This window comes from Geotrypetes seraphini, chromosome 1 (assembly GCF_902459505.1).
Source record: "Geotrypetes seraphini chromosome 1, aGeoSer1.1, whole genome shotgun sequence".
In the NCBI taxonomy this organism is placed as follows: Eukaryota; Metazoa; Chordata; class Amphibia; order Gymnophiona; family Dermophiidae; genus Geotrypetes; species Geotrypetes seraphini.
In genome coordinates this window covers 210,457,356-210,480,230 of record NC_047084.1, presented here as the reverse complement: position 1 = coordinate 210,480,230, position 22,875 = coordinate 210,457,356, and the positions used below count along the sequence as shown (strand labels likewise).

Sequence of the window (22,875 nt, the reverse complement as noted above, 5' to 3'; positions counted from 1 at the left end):
TCCCAGCGTCTTCTCCCCACTCTCTCTTCCCCATTTCCCAGCGTCTTCTCCCCACTCTCTCTTCCCCATTTCCCAGCGTCTTCTCTCCACTGTCTCTTCCCCATTTCCCAGCGTCTTCTCCCCTCTCTTTCTTCCCCAGTTCCCTTCAGGTTGCTTCAGCTTCTTCTCCAATCCATCCCCCCACCCCCTTCACACGGTCCAGCAGCTCCCTCCCGCCGGCCAGCCATTCATCTCCCTCCCTCTCTTCCCCTTACCTTCTCTTCATGGCAATTTCTATAAGGCTATGCCTTGTATTGTAGCCGGAACCTTGAAGTCGCCTCGCATTTGCTGCTGGAAAGGTCTCCTCTAATGCAACCGGAAACAGGAAGTTGTGTCAGAGGAGACTTTTCCAGCAGCCACACGCGACGCGACTTCAAGGCTTCGGCTGCAATACAACACATAGCCTTATAGAAATCGCCACAAAGAGAAGATAAGGGAAAGGGAGGGAAGGAGATGCACAGCCGGCCGGCCGGTGGGAGAGAGGGGGCTGCTGGACAGCACACTCGTTCACTGCGTGTGCTCACTCCTTTAACTGCGGATACAAGACCATTCACTGCTCCATGGGGCGGTGAATGGCCTTGTCCCCGTACTCGTGGTGACCTTTTTTTTATTACCGTGTCATTTTCTAGTGAGAATTAAAGCTTCAAACATAAGCATTAGTTGTATATGCACACAAATGTTTAATATTTTTAGTGGAGTCTAGGGAGTTAACTTTCTTGCATTGTCCTAGGGCACACCCAACTTATTTTTTGGTGTCTTTTAATAATATTGAAAAGAGGCATGTTTAACACAAACCATGTTGTATGCAAATAAACAAGGTTCATGAAGTTTCACAGTTAAGTTCAGATTGTTACTGTTTTATGATCCCCTTCCCTGTATCCATGCATTTTCATATACCCACTGCCACTGGTCGTGAAGATCATGACAAGTGTATTATACACTGAGACCACATATTTATCAGTTATTGATCCATTGTCTGAAAGATTCCCAATAGTCAGATAATACCATATAAATTTCTAAGCTTTATCAAAGACAAAAAAGAAGAGTGTAAAAACCACACATTTATAGTACGCATACATACTGACAAAGATCAGGAAATCGCATAAATTCAACTTTTAACTCAGTTTCTTGCACATGGTTTTGAAAGTCTGGTCAATGTTTGCCAAAATAGCTTGTGGATAAGTGTACTGTCTGCCTGATGAAGTGGTCATAGGTGCATTAAGGCCTGCAATAATATGCTGTTCAGGGATCCAGCATATGTCTCTGTGGGGAGGCCACAGAAATGACCGTGCAGGACTTTGTGGATGCAAAAAATTAACCAGGATGTTGCATTCTTTCATTGAAATTTCACATACATGACCAATCCACCAAGAATTGTCATATGTGCAAGCTACGTATTGTCCAGGTTGAAAGCTGGATGCTTGAAAGGTAGGGACATGTTCAGGATCAGTATCAGACTCTAAGACATTGGCAATGAATGAGCTGGTGTCACTTGAAATTTTGCTAATGCAGAATCTAGCAGTGTCTAGGGTTTAAATTGGTAATTTTCTCTAGTTCCAGGTACTGTATGGCACATACTAAACCTTTGCTCCTGAGCAGGTCTCATTGCTTCAATATCTTCCTTACCAATGAAGAAAAATTTGATTCCCAAGACAGATTTATCACAGAATTCAAATAGACCCCATGATGTCAAAATTTGGTTATTGAGAGGGCATTGTAAGCTGGCATGGGCAGCTAAACGCTTGGCTATTCCCCCAATCCCATCACATGGAGATTTGCCATGGCTGGTGCCAAAGAACTTCCATTCAGCAGTAATTTGAAAGTGAGTATCATGGCTGCAGAGGTTAATGAAATTCTTGAAGTTTCTAGATTGTGCAGGAGAACTATAACTAAAGTAGTGAATATGGCTTAAGACAGGCAAGACTTCCTTCAGATGCAGAATAAGCTTCCTCAAAAATGCAAGAACAGCAATAGTATCGTGACGCAAGTAGTCACTGATCATGCATATGCATAGGCTTTGGATATCAGGATTGCAGCAGTAGACAACGAAGGGGTGTAATGTTGCTTGGCTATTTTCCCAGTGAAACCCCTATACTACATCCTGAACGATGAAGGAATAATTTTCAGCGAAGTCCATCAAAACAATAGCATGCCCCTTCTTTATATTTGCTTTCAGTTCCTTCAGATAAGCACTTTGGTACTTGGAAATAAAATGGTGGCTGGTCAAATTAGAAATTTTTCCAATTAATTTGGAAGTGAAGTCTTTTATGGATAACTGTCAAGTTTCCAGTGTATCCTGATCATTGTGAATCCACTGCTTAAATTCAATTATATCATCTGGATCATGTTCACCAAAGAACTCAGTAAAATATTCCGCCAGAGGGATCTGCCCAGGACATATTTCACACCGCTACAACATGCAGTTTTTTTTAGTTCATATCACAGACAGTTTTATTCAGAAGCACCTTGTAGTCATCTGGAACTGCAATTGCTGAAAGCATAAGTTTCACATTCTGGTGAATTGTGCAGACAGACTGAATGAGTCCCTGATGAACTGACCGTGGCATACCACTTTGAGAACCCAATTTCAGGCCCATTCTGACTGCGATAGGTGGTGTACAGTTCCTTCAGATTGCATAATAGCAATTTTTTCTGCTTTTGCACTTTTTCACCACAGATCCGAACAGAGACATAATCTTTTTTGCCTGGGAATATTCTAGAGATTTCGACTTCATAAAAATCCAGGACTTTCTGTGTAATCTGCTGAGCAAGCACTTTTTCTCTCTTTGTTGCTGGAACAGCAAAAATGCCATCCTGCTGTTTCAGCTTCCTGGCATTTTTAACCATTCTTATTGAAACACCAAATTCCAAAGCAGTTTTCTCAATAGTCCAGCTGTGTGGAGCAAGAGTGAGAATTTGTATTTTCTCCCTATTACTAGATAATTCCAACTTCTGCTTCAGTTCAGTCAATAGAAGGTCATAGTCAGAACACCTTTTACATTGGCCACTTTCTGGTTCTGCTTTAATATCAGCTGGAGTTAAGTCACCAATAACTGCAATTTGGTCTGCAATTGCATTATGGGCTTCAGAGAGTTTGTGTTTAGCATAACTTAAGGAATTTTGCTTGCTAATCCGTTGAATCTTTAGAGGAGAGATTCCTAGTGGTGAAAAGCTGGCACTGAGGTTTCCAGATGCATTGGTAGGGTCATCACTGTCAGAATCAAACTTAGGGCTACTTATATCTTGCAGTTTGACACGCAAGTCTTGCCTGCATCTTAGGCAAAGCTTTTGGACTTTTTTAAACTCGTGCTTTGTGATAGCTTTTAAATGATCAGCTGCAGGAAGATCAATTGGGTGTAGACCTTTGATATTGCAGTGATTCTGTTTTCTGGACAGATTACAGCAGTTTTTCTGTAGAAATTTAAACTTCGTCAGAATCAAGGCTTCATGATGAGTAGAGATATTAGATTCCACGGACAAAGTAGAAAGTCCAGAGCGTCTTTTAATTAATTCTTGGTCAGGCAAAGAGAAATCAGAAATAAGTTTCAAGCAGCTTTCTCCGGTAAAGAAGGTAGATGGTTTCTGGCACTCAGAACTATCATAGATTCCAATACTGCAGGACTCTAGCTTATTATTAGTCTCCATAAGATAAGAGTCACCTAAAAATATAGAATAAAAGTAAGGTGAAAAATATCAGTGTGAAAACACAATGAAAATAGAGCAAAGCAAGTTGTACATGTCAGCAAGTGCAGAGTAAGTTTCCAAAATCCACACAGGCATAGTCTAGTTAACTAGGGAAAGAACCAGATGCTGCACAGAAAGAATAGATGGAAAGCAACATGCCAAAGCCAAGCTTTGCCAAATAATGAAGTCATATGGTGTTATAAGGTCATGATGAACCTTAAAGCCAGACTTGTTCATACAGCCACTGTGCTGTGATAGTTGCAAGTCAGAACATGTTCAGAAAAGCTGCATGTATCAGACATACTTCTACAGCTATGCGTACATTCTTGTGAATCACATGATTATGCGTTTGGGCATGCACACAGTAAGTAGTTTGTGCAAGCCAATGCATGTTTTCACTGTCATCTTGCAAAAGTGCACAGTAAGTTTGTCAAACATTGAAACGAGTACTTGTGGCTGGCAAAGCTCGGTTATGAGTTTTCAGATCAATATAGTTCCACTGCACATTCACAATGAAGTGCCAATGACCCTTCAACATAACATGTTTATGCAAGCAAGTAATGCTTATCTTTGAAGCTTTAATTCTCGTCAATGAAAGATCGGGTCCAAGATGAAACAGGATAGCTTCTGTAGCAAAAAACATGCTCTTTCAAATGATATAAAAAAACAAACAAAAAACTACACATTTGAGATATTTGAATCTGACAAACAGTGAAAATTAGCATAAATGCATAAAACCATATTTTTTGGATGATCATATCTTCAGCTTGATTGTAAAAGCTCATATTGCAAATCTTTGAAGTACCTCATGGTACATGTCTGCTGGTAAAGTTGTACCCTCAGTTGACTTACCCACCAGCAGCAGTATGGAGCCAAACTTTGCTAAAAATTTTCATTCATGAAATTTTTGCCTACTTTGCTGACCTATAGAAATGGAAGCACGTTCGCAAAATTTCAAACTTGGCACAGGAATTTGCCCCAAGGTGTTGTACCAAACTGCAAAATTTCAGATTCCTCAGTAGTTTCCTTCTGCTGCAGTGCTTAATCAAAATTGGCGTTTTAGGTCACACGAGGCATGGGAGTGGATCGATTGCTTTTGTTCAACCACCCCTAGCTCCTGACCAAATTGAGATAGATCCAACATTTTTTGCAGAGTTTCATATGAGACCTTAGACAAATCCCTGTAAAATTTGGTTGGATTTCAAGGGGGTCAAGCGTGGGCAGTTTTCAGTATTGGTCCACTTGACATGGAATGACCCTTTTACTTATTCGGAATAGACTCCAAGGCTCTCAAAGCTGAAAGCCTGACCAACCAGGGGGCCAGGTTGCCGGCTGAGGCACCTCTACAAAAAGTTGGGGAGGTGGAGGAAGGTGGGAGGAGGGACCCAGCACGAGACCCGCCGAGTTTAACACCCCCGAGGTTGGACAGATCCCCAAAAAGGACCCGTAGAAGCTCTGTCCGACACAAAAGGGGAACCTAGAAGTCCAAAACAAATTCCAACAGTACTAAGAGGGGAGCCAAATTAGTCTTATCACCTGCTGTTGGAGACTGAGGAAGACTGGATTGCTAGGGGGAAAGCTATCCTGATATACAAGTTTGTTTATAGTCTCCACCTGCTGGTAGCAGTGAGGTATATAACCCATTCATAAAAATTATACCAGTCTACCAGGCGCTACAAAAGATGCAAATCAACAGATATCCTAAGTTCTTAAGACAGGGCTCCAATGGAAGTAGCTGACTCAACTGTACTGGTGCTAATGTAATAAAGTACCCACATTGCCTTGGATTTAGAGAGATTTAACTTAAGAACATGTGGCTCTAACCAAGAAGCAATTGCAGCTAAATGTGAATTGAGATAGATCAGGGCAAGAAGGATCTGTAAAAGTTAGCAACTGCATGTTTGTGGATAAATAGGCACTAATTTCCAAAGACTGACAAAATAGGGCTAATGGACTCAACAAGCTGTTAAATGAAACAGGGAAAGAACTGATCCCCAAGAGCTTCACTATGGAAAGGATAATGATTTTTTTTTTAAGTTACTCAATTAAACAGTTCACAATAATAACGGTCAGTTAACAAAAACTAAACAATTTAAGCACTTTCTCTAAGACTACAGTCAAAGATGTGATAAGAACGCATGGTCTACCAAGACAAAAGCAGAAGTGAGATCTAGAGAGATTATTAAGGCAATCTTACCTCTATCTAGATACCCATGGATATCACTGAGCAAAGTTCAAAATAGAAACCAAAAAAACTGTAAGATATACTCTTTGTACTAGACAAGTATGTTTTAGAAAATTTATATAAATTTATATAAATAGCCTAGAAACTATTATTTTGAGTAATTAATTAAAGAAGGCAGGCTGAAGTCTGAGGACAGAAATATAAAAAGCCATATTTCACATGAAATCAGAAAATGTACATTCTTAACTTACATAAAAAAACAAACAGTCGTTCTTGGTCTCTGCTTTTATGAAAGGAAAAGCATTACCTGGCTACTGATAGATGACCTCCGCTGCATCGCCTTATCATGGCTAGATAAATTTTGCCTTGGAGGAGTGTTAGTGTTCGTCAGCATTTTTGTTGGTGTAGCTAATAAACAAACAATATCATCTTTTAAAATTATCATAAAAGCAGGATGAAACCACACATTTTGAATATAAACCCTTTTTCAAAAAAGTGAAACTCGTTTCTGCTGCTAGCAAATATCTTATTCTACACTATTTGTTACCTGTTCATTTCTCTCAGATAAGCTGTGGTCAAAGCATCCCATAAAAACATCTCTCTATAAAGTACACAAAGGACAAAATAAAATGACAGCAGAGTTTGTATTCCCTTTAATTTTTTGCCCAGCAGTTTTCTCCTTGTACTTCCAGCTCAACTGAACCCACTCTGGAACTCCCTGTGGAGAGGGAAAGAGCAAAAGTCCATAGACGATGGGCTTCTTTGCAAAAGGGTAAGGACCCTGAACCCCCTTGTTTGTTCAGATAGAACATCGCTACTTGGTTGTTTGAATCAGAAGCTGTATGTTGCGCACATACTTGCTGAACGCTCTGAATGCATAATAAAATTGCACGAAGTTCCAGCAAATTAATGTGCATATGGAGTTCTCTTGTTGACTAAAGACTCTTGAGTCTGAAGGTGAATGGGATGCGCTCCCCAGCCCTTTGTTGGAGGCATCTGTGATAATGGTGAGAAGAGGAGGTGGAGGCTGGAACGGCATCCTTGTTTCAGGGCTGGAGAGTGAATCCACCAAGATAGAGAAAATGCTGATGCCAATTTAGTTTGAGATGCCATTGCAGAGGACACATGTGTAGTCTGGCATGTGGCACTAGAGGAAGGGATGCAGCCCGGTGACCTAAGAAGGCACAACACTCTGCATGCCAGAACAGTATGTGAGAGGGAAACTGCGAAGATTGGGTTGCAGTAGATAAGTATCCTGCTGGAAAAAAAAATGATCCCCAAATGGGATTGGATGGGCATCAGAAGGTTCAGAAGGATGGGATACCAGATCTGGCTGGGCTAACAAGGAGCTTTGAGAATCAGTTGAGCTCTGTCTCTGATGGTCTTTGAAGAACTTTGGAGATCAGCGAGATTGGCAGAAAAGCATAGAATCAATTGGAGGTCCATGGAATTGAGAAAGCATCCCTGGCGACTGCTTGAGGAGCAGGTCCATAGGGAGCAATAATGGGAACACTGAACATTGTTTGTGGAAGCAAATATAGTAACATAGTAGATGACGGCAGATAAAGACCCGAATGGTCCATCCAGTCTGCCCAACCTGATTCAATTTAAATTTTTAAATTTTTTCTTCTTAGCTATTTCTGGGCAAGAATCCAAAGCTTTACCCGGTACTGTGCTTGGGTTCCAACTGCCGAAATCTCTGTTAAGACTTACTCCAGCCCATCTACACCCTCCCAGCCATTGAAGCCCTCCCCTGCCCATCCTCCACCAAACGGCCATACACAGACACAGACCGTGCAAGTCTGCCCAGTAACTGGCCTAGTTCAATATTTAATATTATTTTCTGATTCTAAATTTTCTGTGTTCATCCCACGCTTCTTTGAACTCAGTCACAGTTTTACTCTCCACCACCTCTCTCGGGAACGCATTCCAGGCATCCACTACCCTCTCCGTAAAGTAGAATTTCCTAACATTGCCCCTGAATCTACCACCCCTCAACCTCAAATTATGTCCTCTGGTTTTACCATTTTCCTTTCTCTGGAAAAGATTTTGTTCTACGTTAATACCCTTCAAGTATTTGAACGTCTGAATCATATCTCCCCTGTCTCTCCTTTCCTCTAGGGTATACATATTCAGGGCTTCCAGTCTCTCCTCATACGTCTTCTGGCGCAAGCCTCCTATCATTTTCGTCACCCTCCTCTGGGCCGCCTCAAGTCTTCTTACGTCTTTCGCCAGATACGGTCTCCAAAACTGAACACAATACTCCAAGTGGGGCCTTACCAATGACCTGTACAGGGGCATCAACACATTCTTCCTTCTACTAACTACGCCTCTCTTTATACAGCCCAGCATCCTTCTGGCAGCAGCCACTGCCTTGTCACACTGTTTTTTCGTTTTTAGATCTTCGGACACTATAACCCCAAATAGATCCATCACATAAGTGCCCCATTGGTGAAAAACAGATTGCAGTACTTCTGTATTTAAGGCCCACAAGTGAGGATTGAGCTTTCAGCTGAAGGAATATGCAATAACATTCATTTTTCCTGGAATGTATACTGCGAGCATATCCGTGGAGAAGGAGAGAGCAAAAGTCCATAGACGATGGGCTTCTTTGCAAAGGGGTAAGGACCCTGAACCCCCTTGTTTGAATCAGAAGATGTGTTGCGCACATACTCGCTGAACGCTCTGAATGCATTATAAAATTGCACGAAGTTCCAGCAGATTAATGTGAAAATGTAGTTCTCTTGTTGACTAAAGACTGAGTCTGAAGGTGATTGAGATGCACTCCCCAGCCCTTTGTTGGAGGCATCTATGATAATGTTGAGAAGAGGAGATGGAGGCTGGAACGGCATCCTTGTTTGAGGGCTGGAGAGTGAATCCACCAAGATAGGGAAACCGACTTTTGTCTGAAAAAGGAATCAAAGTGGCCAGAGACTGAAAATACTGATGTCAATTTAGTTTGAGATGCCACTGCAGAGGACACATGTGTAGTCTGGCATGTGGCACTAGAGGAAGGGATGCATGCCAGAAGAATATTGCATCCGATTCACCAGTAATAATTGCCTGATGACTTTCTTCTGGTAGACAAGCCCTTGTAGTGACATTGTTGAGCTGTGCGTCTATATATGTGAGGTAATGCACAGACTGCAGGTTGGATTTGTCGTGATTAGAAAGCCCAGTGCTTGGAGGGGGTGCACTGTGGCTTGAATGGTAAGCAACAGCTGTGAGCAACAGGAGTGAGCTACTAGGAGCCAGTCGACCAGGTAAGGAAAATACCATGTGATGTTTTGCCCTGAGGTCGGCTGCTACCACTGCCAAACACTTTGTGAACACACATGGGGCTAATGATAGGCCGAAAGGCAGAACTTTGTATTGGTAATCTTTGTGAGACACATGAATCTGAGGAATTTCCAGTGGACAGGATGAATTGGGATGTGAATATACGCATCTTTGAAATCCAGGGCAGCTAACCAATTACTGTGACTGAGAAGAGAAAGGATTGCTGGACGAGAAATCACCTGGACTGTTTCTGGTGTGAGAAATTTATTTAAAGGACGAAGATCGAAGATAGGCTGAAGACCTTGCGTGTTCTTGAGGATGAGAAATAACCCGAAATAGAATCCACTGAGCTGTTCTTGCTGGGGAACTTCCTCTATTGCGTTGTTCTGTAGTAATCCAGAAATGTCCTCTGTGAGTTGAGGAAAGTGCTGATGCAAGATATTGGACAAAGGAGAAATTATGTCTTACCTGATAAATTTCTGCCCTTTAGTCCTACCAGAACAGTCCAGAATGAATGGGTGTCTTCCATATACAAGTGTTTGGAAGAATTGTAGTGCCAAGCAATTCACCCCCTAAGGATGTCTTGCAGTCTGGGATGCACAGTATTTCAAGAATCCAAACAATGGCTCTCAAAACTTCAATTACAATTAAAAATGAAAAACTCAACAGCCAATGAGATCAGACTGTCTGAATCTGAAGTTGTAGTGAGGCTCAGTCTCAACTAGCAAACAGATAGTGCTTCGATCCAGAAGTTATATGACAACAGGATGTTGTATGAAACCTTTTAGTATACCACTTAGCTGTCATAATAGTTCACAGCAGTGTACATGTGCCCTCAGGCCTTCCTTTCCCTATTACTACCTTTATTTAGGTCTTGTGTCAACTTACTTGCACTATTAGATTTGGTTCAAAAATATTTTAGAGATATGTAGGAATGGCTGAAGATAATTTACCACCTATTGTTAGAATTCAGTATACTGTACATCCTTCCCTGGAAAGTCTGCAAGACTTTGGCAAAGGAGATCAATATGTGCAAAAATGTGATGGATTTCCTAGAGACTGCATTAGATTTAGTTACACAGAAATTGACACTAGAGGTCACTTATGACATATGAATGAGCAGTATTCAAATTTCTCAGATCTTTCTAAAATGATTGAAAAAAGGGAAAGATGAATATTTGGTGTACAAACCAATAGTTATTGCCCTGGGAGCATCATTTTCTCTTCTGATTTTTTTGTGTTTTTTTTAGGACTAAACATAATTAGGATTACTAGGCTAAAAATAAATAGTTGTCTTGCTGTATAAGCTGGCTGTAGGAATTCTTGCTGGTACAGTATTATTCCTTTATTAGTTCCTATTCTTGACCTTGTGTATTGTGGATTAACAATTGTAATCCTTGGGGTTATCATATAGTGGTCATTATGCAATAAATTATTTTCGCCAAGAGGAGGAAACTGATGAACTGCTCCTGAAAGATCAGTGGATTGCTGGAGAAATGTAATACCGTCCCTCATATTTTTGTTGTTTTTACAGCAGAAAAAATATAAAAGAATACCCATGAGAAGTTGAGAAGTTCTTATTAGTACTGACTGAGGAATAATTGCCTGTTTAGGGAGGGAAATTTATCTCAGACACAGTAGTGGGAGAAAACTGCCCACTTTTTAGTGGCTATAGAGGTATGATGTCGTGGAGTCATAACTGCTTCTTGGAAGCTGTGGCTGAATATCCTGAAGATTAGGGGTGCCTGGTCCCTCCAAATCTTTGTCTACAATTTTGAAATGATCTCTGGCCCGAAGGCCCCCTGCGAACTGGCGGTAGCACCTGGAGGTCTGAAAATTACCCTAACATCATCCAAGCCTTTCTCAAAAAGTAACTGTCCCTTGAATGACAGTTTACTTAGGGTCGCCTTTGAGGAGGAATCACCTGCCCACTGTCTGATCCATAGCATCCTGCAGGCAGAAATGAAGTAAGCTGACATTTTGCTCACAACTCTGAAAAGGTCATACAGAGCATCAGCCACGTAATCCACACCATTCATTAAAAACTAGAGATCTTTGTCCACGATAGTATCCAGATTGTGATAGCAAGCTTGGGCAGCAAAAGACACTACCGTGGGTGCTTTCAAATCTGAGACACAGCCTCAAAGAACCTTTTGTGCACAAAATCTAATCTACGGACCTGGGCATCCTTCAATACCATGCTGTCTTCACTGAGAAGGAAGGTATGTTTGGTAAACTGCGCCACCAGTAAATCCACCTCTGGGGGAACAAAAGGCTGATTAAATGCAGCATCCATCAGATAGAGCTTTGACATAGCATTGACCATCCTAAGAGGCCCCTCCAGTACCTCCTATTGATCCATAAGCATTTTTGTAATGTCTTAATATGAGGGAAAGTAAGAAATCTGTGCCTTGGTGCTGCCCATAAGTGAGCACTGCATGGCAGATGACTGAGGAGCCTCTAACTGCAATTCTTGGAGGATTCTGTTATCATCCCAAGAAGCACTGAAAGTTTAAAAAGCTCTGTAGTTTCAAAGTTCTGTAGTTTTGAAGTGAAGAGATTTCCCTAATTTTCCAATGTAGGTAACACCTTTTAGGGAGGAGAAAGATTATTTGAGCTTTTGGATAAATCTGGTGATGTCAGGTCTCGCAGCATTCCAAGATAGAGAAATTAAAGGGGGAAAGAATGACATGTAGTTTTGACGTGAAGAATGTATACAGTTGGATCCTCACCAAAGTCTGGAACCTCCCCCAAATCTGCTATAGAGGACCTTGACTGGAAGAGCAAAGGCATTAAAATAGAATCATTATCATCTGATTTGTCTTCTAACTGAATTTCTCTGACATGAGCATGGCACCGTTGCTAAGAAATTGTGCTCTATTTTTTTATTTTTTTTTGGGGGGGGGGACCCCAGTGCTAGCAGGGCCACAATTCCAGAGGATTCCATGTAGCCCATGTTAATTATACAAGCCTCAAACATCATATTAATAAATTCAGGGGGAAACCCCTGCCTAGAGTCACCATATTTAACTACAGAAAAGCCCGTACATATGGCCCAGCCCCATTCCGCCCCCCAGCCCCGCCTTGCTCTAACTTTACCCCTGCCCATTTCACCTTCAGTCCCGCCCCCAAAAAGCCTTATCTCTTTTATCCCAACCTCCAGTCTCCAGGATGTCAAATGGATGAGTGCGACATTATTCGCACATGCTTGATGAAAGCCCTCCAGACACAGCCAGAGTTCGGGGCTTTCCAAAATCCGGACATACTGCCGGGTTTTGGAAAGTCCATCCAGGAACCTGGACAGTCCTCTAAAAAGAGGACATAGAAACATGACAGCAGATAAAGACCAAATGGCCCATCTAGTCTGCGCATCCACAGTAACCATTATCTCTTTCTCTCTCTGAGATCCCAGGAGTGGGATCCCTAGGATAGTAGACTTGGGGGTGGGTCAGTAGAGTGGGCAGACCTGATGGGCTATGGCCCTTATCTGCCGTCATCTTCTATGTTTCACATGCCTATCCCAGGCCCTCTGAAATTCAGACACAGTCACCATATTCATCACCTCCTCCGGGAGAGTATTTCCTTAGATTACTCTGGAGCCTATCACCGCTTAACTTCATCCTATGCTCTCGCATTGCAGAGTTTCCTGAAAGAGACTTGACTCATGCACATTTATATTATGTAGGCATTTAAACAACTCTTATTTTATCTCTCCTCTTCCACCTTTCCTCCAAAGTATTGAGATTGAGATCTTTAAGTCTGTCCCCATACGCCTTACCATGAAGGCCACACACCATTTTAGTAGCCTTCCTCTGGACCAACTCCATCCTTTTTATATCTTTTTGAAAGTGTAGCCTCCAGAACTGTATACAATATTCTAAATGAGGTCTCACCAGAGTATTACAAAGAAGAATCGATACCTCCTTTTTCCTACTGGCCATACCTCTCCCTATGCAACCTAGCATCCTTCTAACATTCGCCGTCACCTTTTCAACCTCTTTGGCCACCTTAAGATCATCACGTCTGGGTTTTTCCAAACATCTGGTAACCCTATCCCTGCCCCTGTTTAGCTCCTCTGGGGTTTTCCAGCTGTATTTCACTGGGGACACACTTGTGCTGCTCTTTGGGTCAAATTTGGACATTTTTTCCTTTCCTTGGACTGACTAGGTACTAACAGCCCCTGAGGGACCAGAAGGGGTTAAGCCAGAAACTCCCGTCTCCCACTCACATGCCACCTGGCACATCGAACAAGGATGCTCCTTGGACTGATAAACACCACAAATGGGGTATGAATTCATCCTGACCTGAGGAGTCCACCCCACCTGTTTCTATGCAAAAACAAGATGTTTTGAGGCAGATTGAGGTTTTAAAATTCAAATTGGGAAATCCGAGATGGCTACTGAACAGCAATTTTAGCTCTAAAAACGGCCCAGAAGAGCTACACTGAAAAATAAAAAATAGCAAATTGGTGATTTAGAGGTGGGGGAACCCATCTCTAATCCCAGAACTCCTAAAAATTGATTTTATGAATACCCCCCCTTTTGATTTGGTTTGTCAGAATGACAACCTGTTATTCACTGTGTGCTGGGAGTTGCAAGAATGGAAGCTGCAAACAACTTACAGAAAGAACCTCAACAAGCCTGGGATCTGGACTGCTTGTGTTTTCTGACTGCCTCTCGGATGCAACAAACCAGCCGGAGACCTCAACCCCCATCAGATCACGTGCATACAAATGGGGGAGAGGAACGCAGTTGGCCCTGATTTGGGAAAAAAATACCACTCAGCCTGCGCTCAAGTCCACTGCAGACAAACATGGGGTGAGCCTTGCTTCCAAAGGAACGATCCCCGAGCTCCTGAACTGTTAGTGAAGGCTGTCCAAGCAGGTGCACTGCAAAGCAGTCTGCCCTTTGGAAGCAGACCCTCGACTTCAGAGTCTGTGCTCTTCTGCAGCCAGAAAAGGGATCCTTTGCAGCACCAAAAAGCCTTGCAAATGGTTAGCAAAAAAGACTGAATTTAAAATGAAAAGAAACACAATCAGAAAAGACAAGCTCCTATTGTCTCACTTATAGGAAAACAACTGAGGAGTTGAAAGACAGCCAGAAGGAGCAAAATAATTCAAATGAAGTTCCCTACAAGAGTTCTCGTGGGAAGAGGTTGACTACCCACGGTTCAGGAATAGAGTGTTTGTTGTACTAGATTGCAAGGTTTACTACATTGGCATCATGACTCTAATGCCACTAAGGGATTTAGTTACAAAGCTGCAGTAACATATCATATTTTACCATAGCTTAACATATCACAGGAGTCACTAATCTATGGTAAATCTGTACCACAGATTAGTAACTCAAAGAGTAATGCAATTTGTGATCAACTTCACAAGTTGTACTATTTTTCTCTCTGGGTTTGCCTTAAAGGAACCAGAGTTGTTTAAATTGTGACCACCCCTCAACTTGTTCAAGCTCCCTGAAGAGACACCCCCCAAACACTTCCTCCAGACCTAATAGCCTGTGTGAGGGAGGGGGTAGAGAGGAAGAGAAGCAATCTCTAGTCATTCCTGCACTCTAGTCTGCAAGATTCAAAATGGCACTGAACAAACTTTAACAGTAGTCTCGCATTTCTAATTTGTCAGCCTATTAGCAGTACTACCATAAGACTATTGCCATAAACGGACCAACACCATTTTGAACCCTGTAGTCTTGCCACTAGGAGGCAGGAGCAACTGAGGATCACTTCTGTGCCCCCCAACCCCAAGGATAGGGCCAGTAGATCTGCAGGGCTGCTCCAGGGGGGCGAGGGGAGAAAGTGGTAGAGGGAAGTCTATTGGGAGGGCATCTGATCTAGAGGTGGGAATCAGGGGCTAGCATCACAAACTGAAAACCTCTAGCCCTTTTAAGATAGCTCTTGTGAGAAACTGAGGCACATGTTACTGACATGATGATCCAGGGAAGGAAAAACAATTTTTCTATCAATAATGCAGTTTGCAAATTTCAATTCAACTGCATTTTTCAATATGCATAATGCTAAGATACTTTGTTTGTCATTATTATGTAGCATAAACTGCAGTAAAATGAAAATGTATTAATAGCAAATATAGGGGGTCTTTTTACTAAGGTGTGCTAATCATTAGCATGCACTAAATACCAAGAAGCCCATTTTAAATCTATGAGGGGGTGCTAAAAAGTTCTCAGCCCAACCAACCAACTTCCTAAATTCTGAGTGTTATTTTGCCACTGTAGCTGAAAAGCACAGTTACTTACCGTAACAGGTGTTATCCAGGGACAGCAGGCAGCTATTCTCACATATGGGTGACGTCATCGACGGAGACCGGATGCGGACGCCTCACAAGCAGACTTGCTTGAAGAAACTCGAAGTTTCGAGTCACCCACACCGCGCATGCGCGAGTGCCTTCCCGCCAGCACAGGGCGCGTCTCCTCAGTTCAGATAGCTAGCAGAGAAGCCAACCAGGGAAGGTGAGTGGGTTGTGAGAATAGCTGCCTGCTGTCCCTGGATAGCACCTGTTATGGTAAGTAACTGTGCTTTATCCCAGGACAAACAGGCAGGTATTCTCACATATGGGTGACCTCCAAGCTAACCAGAATGGGATGGTGGAAGTGTTGGCAATTTAGGAGAATAAATTTTGTAATACTGTTTGGCCAAAGTGTCCATCCCTTCTGGAGAAAGTATCCAGACAATAATGAGAAGTGAAAGTATGAACCGAGGACCAAGTAAAAACCTTACAAATTTCCTCAATAGGTGTAGATCTGAGGAAAGCTGCTGAAGCTGCCATTGCTCTGACTTTATGGGCTGTGACTTTACTGTGAAGGGGTAATCCAGCCTGGGCATAACAGAAAGAGATACAAGCCGCCATCCAATTGGAGATGGTACGTTTAGAAATAGGATGGCCCAACTTATTTGGATCGAAGGAAACAAAAAGTTGGGGAGCAGTTCTGTGTGGTTTGGTGCGTTCCAAGTAGAAGGCCAAAGCACGTTTACAGTCCAGAGTATGAAGAGCTGATTCTCCAGGGTGAGAATGAGGCTTTGGAAAAAACACTGGATTGGTTGAGATAAAATTATGAGACCACTTTAGGTAGGAATTTCGGATGAGTACGAAGAACAACTTTGTCATGATGGAACACCGTGAATGGTGGGTAAGTAACTAAAGCTTGCAGCTCACTGACTCGTCGAGCCAAAGTGAGGGCAATGAGAAACACCACTTTCCAAGTGAGATACTTCAGATGAGCCTTATCAATTGGTTCAAATGGAGGCTTCATGAGTTGAGTAAGGACAACATTGAGGTCCCAAACCACAGGAAGCAGTTTGAGAGGAGGTTTGACATTGAAAAGTCCTTTCATGAATCTGGAAACCACTGGATGAGCAGAGAAGGGTTTCCCTTCAATAGGCTGATGGAAAGCCGCAATTGCACTGAGATAGACTCGTATAGATGTAGACTTGAGACCAGAATTGAATAAGTGCAAAAGATAGTCCAAAACAGAAGATAAGGAGGAATGCTGAGGCTCCTTATGATGAGAAAAACACGATGTAGAAAATCTAGTCCATTTTTGGTGATAGTATTGTCTAGTTGTACGCTTTCTAGAAGCTTCTAAAATGTCTCTAACAGATTGAAAAAACTGAAGAGGGGTTATGTTGAGAGGTACCAGGCTGTCAGGTGTACAGACTGCAGGTTGGGATGAAGCAGAGATTCTTCACTCTGTGTAAGCAGAGAAGGAAAAACTGGTAGAAGGTATGGCTCCCTGCTGCTGAGTTGAAGTAGAAGGGAGTACCATGGTTGTCTCGGCCACCGAGGAGCGATTAGAATCATGGTGGCATGATCATTCTTCAATTTGACCAGAGTCTTGAGAATGAGAGGGAATGGAGGAAATGCGTAGAGGAAAAGATTTGTTCATTCCAGAAGAAAAGCATCTGCCTCGAGGCAGTGAGGAGAGTATATCCTGGAGCAGAACTGAGGCAGTTTGTAGTTGTGGGGAGCTGCAAAGAGGTCTATCTGTGGCGTTCCCCACTGTGAAAAAATGTGATGAAGAGGCGAGGAATGGAGAGTCCATTCGTGAGGTTGCAGTAGACGACTCAAGTTGTCTGCCAAGCAATTCTTTGCCCCTTGAATGTAGACAGCTTTGAGGAAGGTGTTGTGGCGGATTGCCCAGTCCCAAACCTTCAGAGCTTCTTGACAAAGGGAGGCAGACCCTGTCCCTCCTTGTTTGTTGACATAATACATAGTTACTTGCTTGTCCGTCCAAACGAGGACTACTGTATCGTGAAGTAGATGTTGAAAAGCATGGAGAGCTTTGAGAATCGCTCTGAGTTCCAACTGATTGATATGACACTGACGATCCGTACTGGTCCAGAGGCCTTGAGTACGGAGACCATCGAGATGAGCGCCCCAAGCGTAGGTCGAAGAGTCTGTCGTGAGGACCTTCTGATGAGGGGGCATTTGAAAAAGCAAGCCTCTGGAAAGATTGGAAGAGAGCATCCACCAATGGAGAGACTTCTTCAAGGAAGGAGTGACTGAAATGTGTCGAGAAGGAGGGTCGCAAACTTGCGTCCATTGAGATGCCAGTGTCCACTGAGGAATTCTGAAGTGAAGTCTGGCAAAAGGAGTCACGTGCACTGTGGAGGCCATGTGACCCAGAAATACCATCATGTGTCTCGCTGAGATGGAAGAGCGGGAAGACACTTAGAAACATAGAAACATAAAAGATGACGGCAGATAAGGGCCATAGCCCATCAGGTCTGCCCACTCTACTGACCCACCCCCAAGTCTACTATCCTAGGGATCCCACTCCTGGTGACAGAGTTGAAGAAGAGCTTCCAGACGTTGTTGTGGAAGGAATACTCTGAGTTGGAGAGAGTCCAGAACAGCTCCAATGAATTGTAGATTCTGTGAGGGCTGAAGTTGAGATTTGGGAAAGTTGATGTCGAATCCCAAACTTGTAGGAACCAGGTAGTCCATTGGGTCGCTACATTAACCCCTTGAGATGTGGAATCTTTGATGAGCCAATCGTCGAGGTAAGGAAATACCTGAAAACCATGATTCCTTAGAACTGCCGCTACCACTACCAGGCACTTGGTGAACACTTTGGGAGCGAGGCCAGGCTGAAGGGTAGTACTCTGTATTGATAGTGAAGATTCCCCACCCGAAATCTGAGGTATTGACGGGAGGCCGGATGAATGAGAATATGAGTGTAGGCCTCCTTGAGATCCAGAGAGCATAACCAGTCGTTCTGCTTGAGAAGGGTATAAAGGGATGCCAGGGATAACATTCGAAACTTTTCTTTGACTAGAAATTTGTTGAGAGCCCTGAGATCCAGAATGAGTCGCAGATCTTCCGTCTTCTTTGGAACAAGGAAGTAACGAGAGTAAAATCCCCTGTTCTGCTGTTCCAAGGGAACTGGTTCGATGGCATGGAGATGAAGCAGAGCTTGAGCTACCTAAAGAAGAAGGGCGGTCTGGGATGGATTGGAAGGATACTCTCTTGGAGGAAGCTCTGGTGGAACCTGAGTGAAATGAAGAGAGTATCCTTCCCTGATGATGGTAAGCACCCAGAAGTCGGATGTAATTATCGTTCATCGGTTGTAAAAATGATGGAGACGACCTCCTATAGGGGGAAAAAGATACAGAGACAGAACGGTGGAGGTTATGCTCTGTTGTAAACAGTCAAAAAGGCTGAGAAGTCTTAGGTGCAGCAGAAGGTTGGTGTTTGTGTTGCTTCTGAGGTTGCTGTTTTTTCAGAGGAGGGCGAGTATAAGGAGCAGGCTTTGGAGCAAAACGCCTTGATAGATAACAGCAGGGCGTGCAGGCTTGGCAGGAGCTGGCTTTCGTTTAGGTCTGACTATAGAAGCAAATTATTTTTCATGGTCAGATAATTTCTTGGTGGCTGCCTCGATGGATTCATCAAAGAGGTCGTTGCCCTGACAAGGAATGTTAGCTAAGCGGTCTTGAAGGTTAGAGTCCATGTCAATGGTACGAAGCCAGGCAAGACGACGCATAGCTACAGAGCAAGCAGCCGCTCAGGCAGATAACTCAAAGGCATCATAAGATGATTGGAGGAGATGCAGACGTAATTGAGAGAAAGAAGCAATGACTTCTTGAAACTCAAAATGCATTTGGTTATCCAAATAAGCCAAAAACTTTGGTAGAAGAGAAAGAAGAAATTCAAAATAAGTGATGAAATAAAAATTATAATTGAGGACTTTAGAAGACATTAAAGCATTCTGGTAGATGCAACGTCCAAATTTGTCCATAGTTTTCCCCTCCCTTCCAGGAGGAACTATGGCATAGACCTTGGAAAGATGGGATCTCTTCAAGGAGGATTCAACAAGCAGGGATTGATGAGATAACTGTGAGTTGTCAAACCCTTTGCGATGCACAGTTTTATACCTAGAGACCAATTTTCCTGGAACTGCTGGTATGGAAAAAGGTGCTCCATGCATCAAGCAAAAGTCTGATTCAAAAGCTTATGAAGTGGAAGCTTAAGACACTCTGCCAGAGGTTGAGGAAGATGCATGACTTCTAGATACTCCTTAGAATATTTAGAGCCAGTAACCAATCGAACATCCAAGTCTACAGCCATATGTCGCAGGATAGACGAGAAAAATAGCTGATCTGCCAATGCTTTGCCTCGAGAAGGACTCAAGGACGTCGAGGCAGCCTGTGTTGAAGAAGAAGCTTCGGCATGGAAAAAGGCATCAAAGGAACCTGGTGACTTGGACGAGGCAATCGAGACCGGAACATCCTCGAGGTCCGGCATCGTAGACCTCGAATGAGGAGTCTGGTCGAGGTTGGAGTAGATTGAGGCTTCGAGGAAGATGGTCTATCCTGAGAAAAAGAACGATGCCTGGAAGGATACCTTGATGAAGGCCTCGAATGGTGGTGAGAACTGTGTCTGGAACCAGATCTTGAGGATCGAGGAGATTTCGCCTCGGAGTCGTATGAATAGGACTAGAGGCTGTAGATCGAAGCTCCAGAGGCTCGATGGAAGGACCTCGATGCACTCTCAAAGACTCTGCTCCTTGTTTAGAGTGTGAGGATTCTCGTCGATGCACTCGCAAAGAATCTGCTTCTTGCTTTTCGTGCTTGGATGGCAGACCAGACACTCGCAGAGACTCTGCTCCCTGCAAAGAGTGTGGAAGCTCAGACTGGGACAAAGGAAGCGGCTCGACCTCGCGGGAGTCTGCTGAATGCCCAGGCTGGATAAGAGGAAGCAGTTTAGGTCCCATGTTAGTAAGGAACTGAATAAACTGCTTCTCTATCATGGTCTGGAAAGAAGCCGGCAAGGATGGATCCACATCTGAAACTGGACCACCTGCTTTGGCTGGAGGTTCCTTCGAGGTAGTGTGAGTGTGTTTCGACTTAGAAGTCTTGGACACTTTAATCACCACCGGTGGAACAGACTGCTGAGCTATCTGACCTGAGGAAACAGGGGAAGATACAGCAGATGACGTCGAAGCAAGAGCCGCTGCAAACGACGAAGGTCTGATGAGGCTCGAGGTGGAAGCAGTAGGCGAAAAGGAGGGTCGATGGAAGTCGAGGCCGAAGATGCTTTCGAAGTGGAGGGATCAGTAGGAGACTCCATCTCGAAAAGCTCGAAAAGCTTGTCCACCAGAATGCAACAAAGCTTGAAAGCACGAGGCTGAAGTGTTTGGCAAGGCAGGCACGACCTAGGATGATGTTTCAGTCCAAGGCACTTGAGGCAGCGTCCGTGAGGGTCCGTGAGAGAGATCACACGCTGACACTTGCTACACCTCTTAAAGCCTGTAGCAGGCCGGGACATAGACAGAAAAATAGCCGCCGCAAAGTCGAAGCCCTCGGGCTGCAGCCGAGCAGCCCGTCCCGGAAAACGAATGGAAGAAGAAAAAAAAACATTTTTTTTTGAACTAAAATAAAATAAATAAAATAAAACAGCGATTCGTAGAGAAAAAAACACAAACTGCGGTTGAGAGAAGGCACAAAGTGAACGAAGTTAAACGCAGAGAGTCAAAGACAGACTTCTCAGCTCTACAGAAAACTGAGAACTGAGGAGACGCGCCCTGTGCTGGGCGGGAAGGCACTCGCGCATGCGCGGTGCAGGCGACTCAAAATTTCGAGTTTCTTCAAGCATGTCTGCTTGTGAGGCGTCCGCATCTGGGCTCCGTCAATGACGTCATCCATATGTGAGAATACCTGCCTGCTTGTCCTGGCTTAAAGAGTGTTATCTTATTTTGTTAAGTGCCAATCTGCAGAAACAAAATTCTATGCTTTGACATTGTTTCAGGTAATTGATTCAGGTAACCAGATCCACATCATTTTATTCTTGACTAGGCTTAGAATTTTACAGCACCCCCCTCGTATGGGCTTCTTAGCATTTAGTGCACACTCATCATTAGTGAGTACTAAATCTATCAGAGCACCTTAGTAAAAGGATCCCAGAAGATTTTGTCTTTTAATGCATGTTAAAGTGGCAAAATCCTATGTTAGCCCCTTAAGGCAAGTTAGTAACTACCTCTCTCTGAAAGCAATATTACAATTCCTACAAAGCAAAAACAAGTTATTTCACAGCTATTAATTACTAAGCTTGCTCTGTAAGTACCATGGGGTACTTACAACATGGGTCAGACACTGCTGTATGAGACGATGACTTTCTAGAACTCCTCGAGGAAGCTGAAGGTGTTCCACTGTGATCAAATCTTTCCAGTGCTTCTTTAAGACTCACAGTATTAACATGATTTTCAGATCCTGAATCCCGGCTCTAAAGGAGGACACAAAAATATTATTGAGAAATAGCTGTAACGTAACATAAAATCACATTTGTATACCGTAAAATCTTGCAGTTCTATGCAGTTTAACAAACTAAGAAGACTGATCAATCTCAGTGATTAACAAGTCAATTTTCCAAACAAACTTGGTTTTTTTTGTTACATAGAGCTTTTTGGACCCATGTTCGATTACTAAATTAGATAGCTCTAAGTCTAATAGATGCTGGCATTGTAATCTAGAAGCAGGAACTTTGGACTATTTAATATTCTATTGTCCCTGTATCATGGTCTTTTGGAAATCAATCTGGTCCCAAATTAATTGTTTACTGGAAAACCATGTAGCATTATCATATGATACAATTCTGTTCGGGATGTCAATGAGAACAAAAAGTCAAATTTCAATAAGTAATAATAAACTTTTTTTTGATTATGACAGGAGTCGCCATATCACCAGTAAATGGAAAAATTACAAAAGGCTTAACTATACATTTTGGTGGAATTCGCTATGTCATATTTATAAAAAGGAAATAACAATTGCCATACAAAAAGGGAACTATAATAATTTTAAAAAGTTTTGTGGGCCATTGACAAATTATTGAAATGATTAAACGCCATTATCCACTGAAAGTACATGGGGGGAGGGTATAAAGTTATAGTAAAGGTTTGATCAATAGATAAGAATATAATATTTATATGATATTTTTGATTAAAATATTTGTGGGAAGGGTGGGTGGGGAGGGTATAAATTTATGTTTTTAAGATGATGTTAGAAGAAATACAAGTAATGTTTACAAGGTTTAAATGATGTAATATTGTGTTCTTGATGTAAGATGGACAAATGAATAAAGAATTTGAAAAAAAAAAACAAGTCAATTTTCCAGGAATTTTGCGAATAAACTAGATTTTAACAATTTTCTAAAATGCATATAAGATAGAGAAAGA

General features: G+C 42.7%; 1 protein-coding gene across 16 annotated transcripts in view; it reads right to left on the bottom strand.

Annotated features, from left to right (window-relative positions):
* Positions 1–22,875, bottom strand: part of CLOCK (clock circadian regulator) — a 265,133-nt gene that overhangs the window by 76,932 nt on the left and 165,326 nt on the right. For all 16 annotated transcript variants that reach the window (XM_033945122.1, XM_033945187.1, XM_033945213.1 and 13 more), the window contains 2 exons: positions 21,782–21,926; positions 6,216–6,316 (listed from right to left, as the gene is read on the bottom strand). In XM_033945122.1, coding sequence (XP_033801013.1) covers positions 6,216–6,316; positions 21,782–21,926 — 246 coding nt within the window. The remainder of the gene's footprint in view (positions 1–6,215; positions 6,317–21,781; positions 21,927–22,875) is intronic.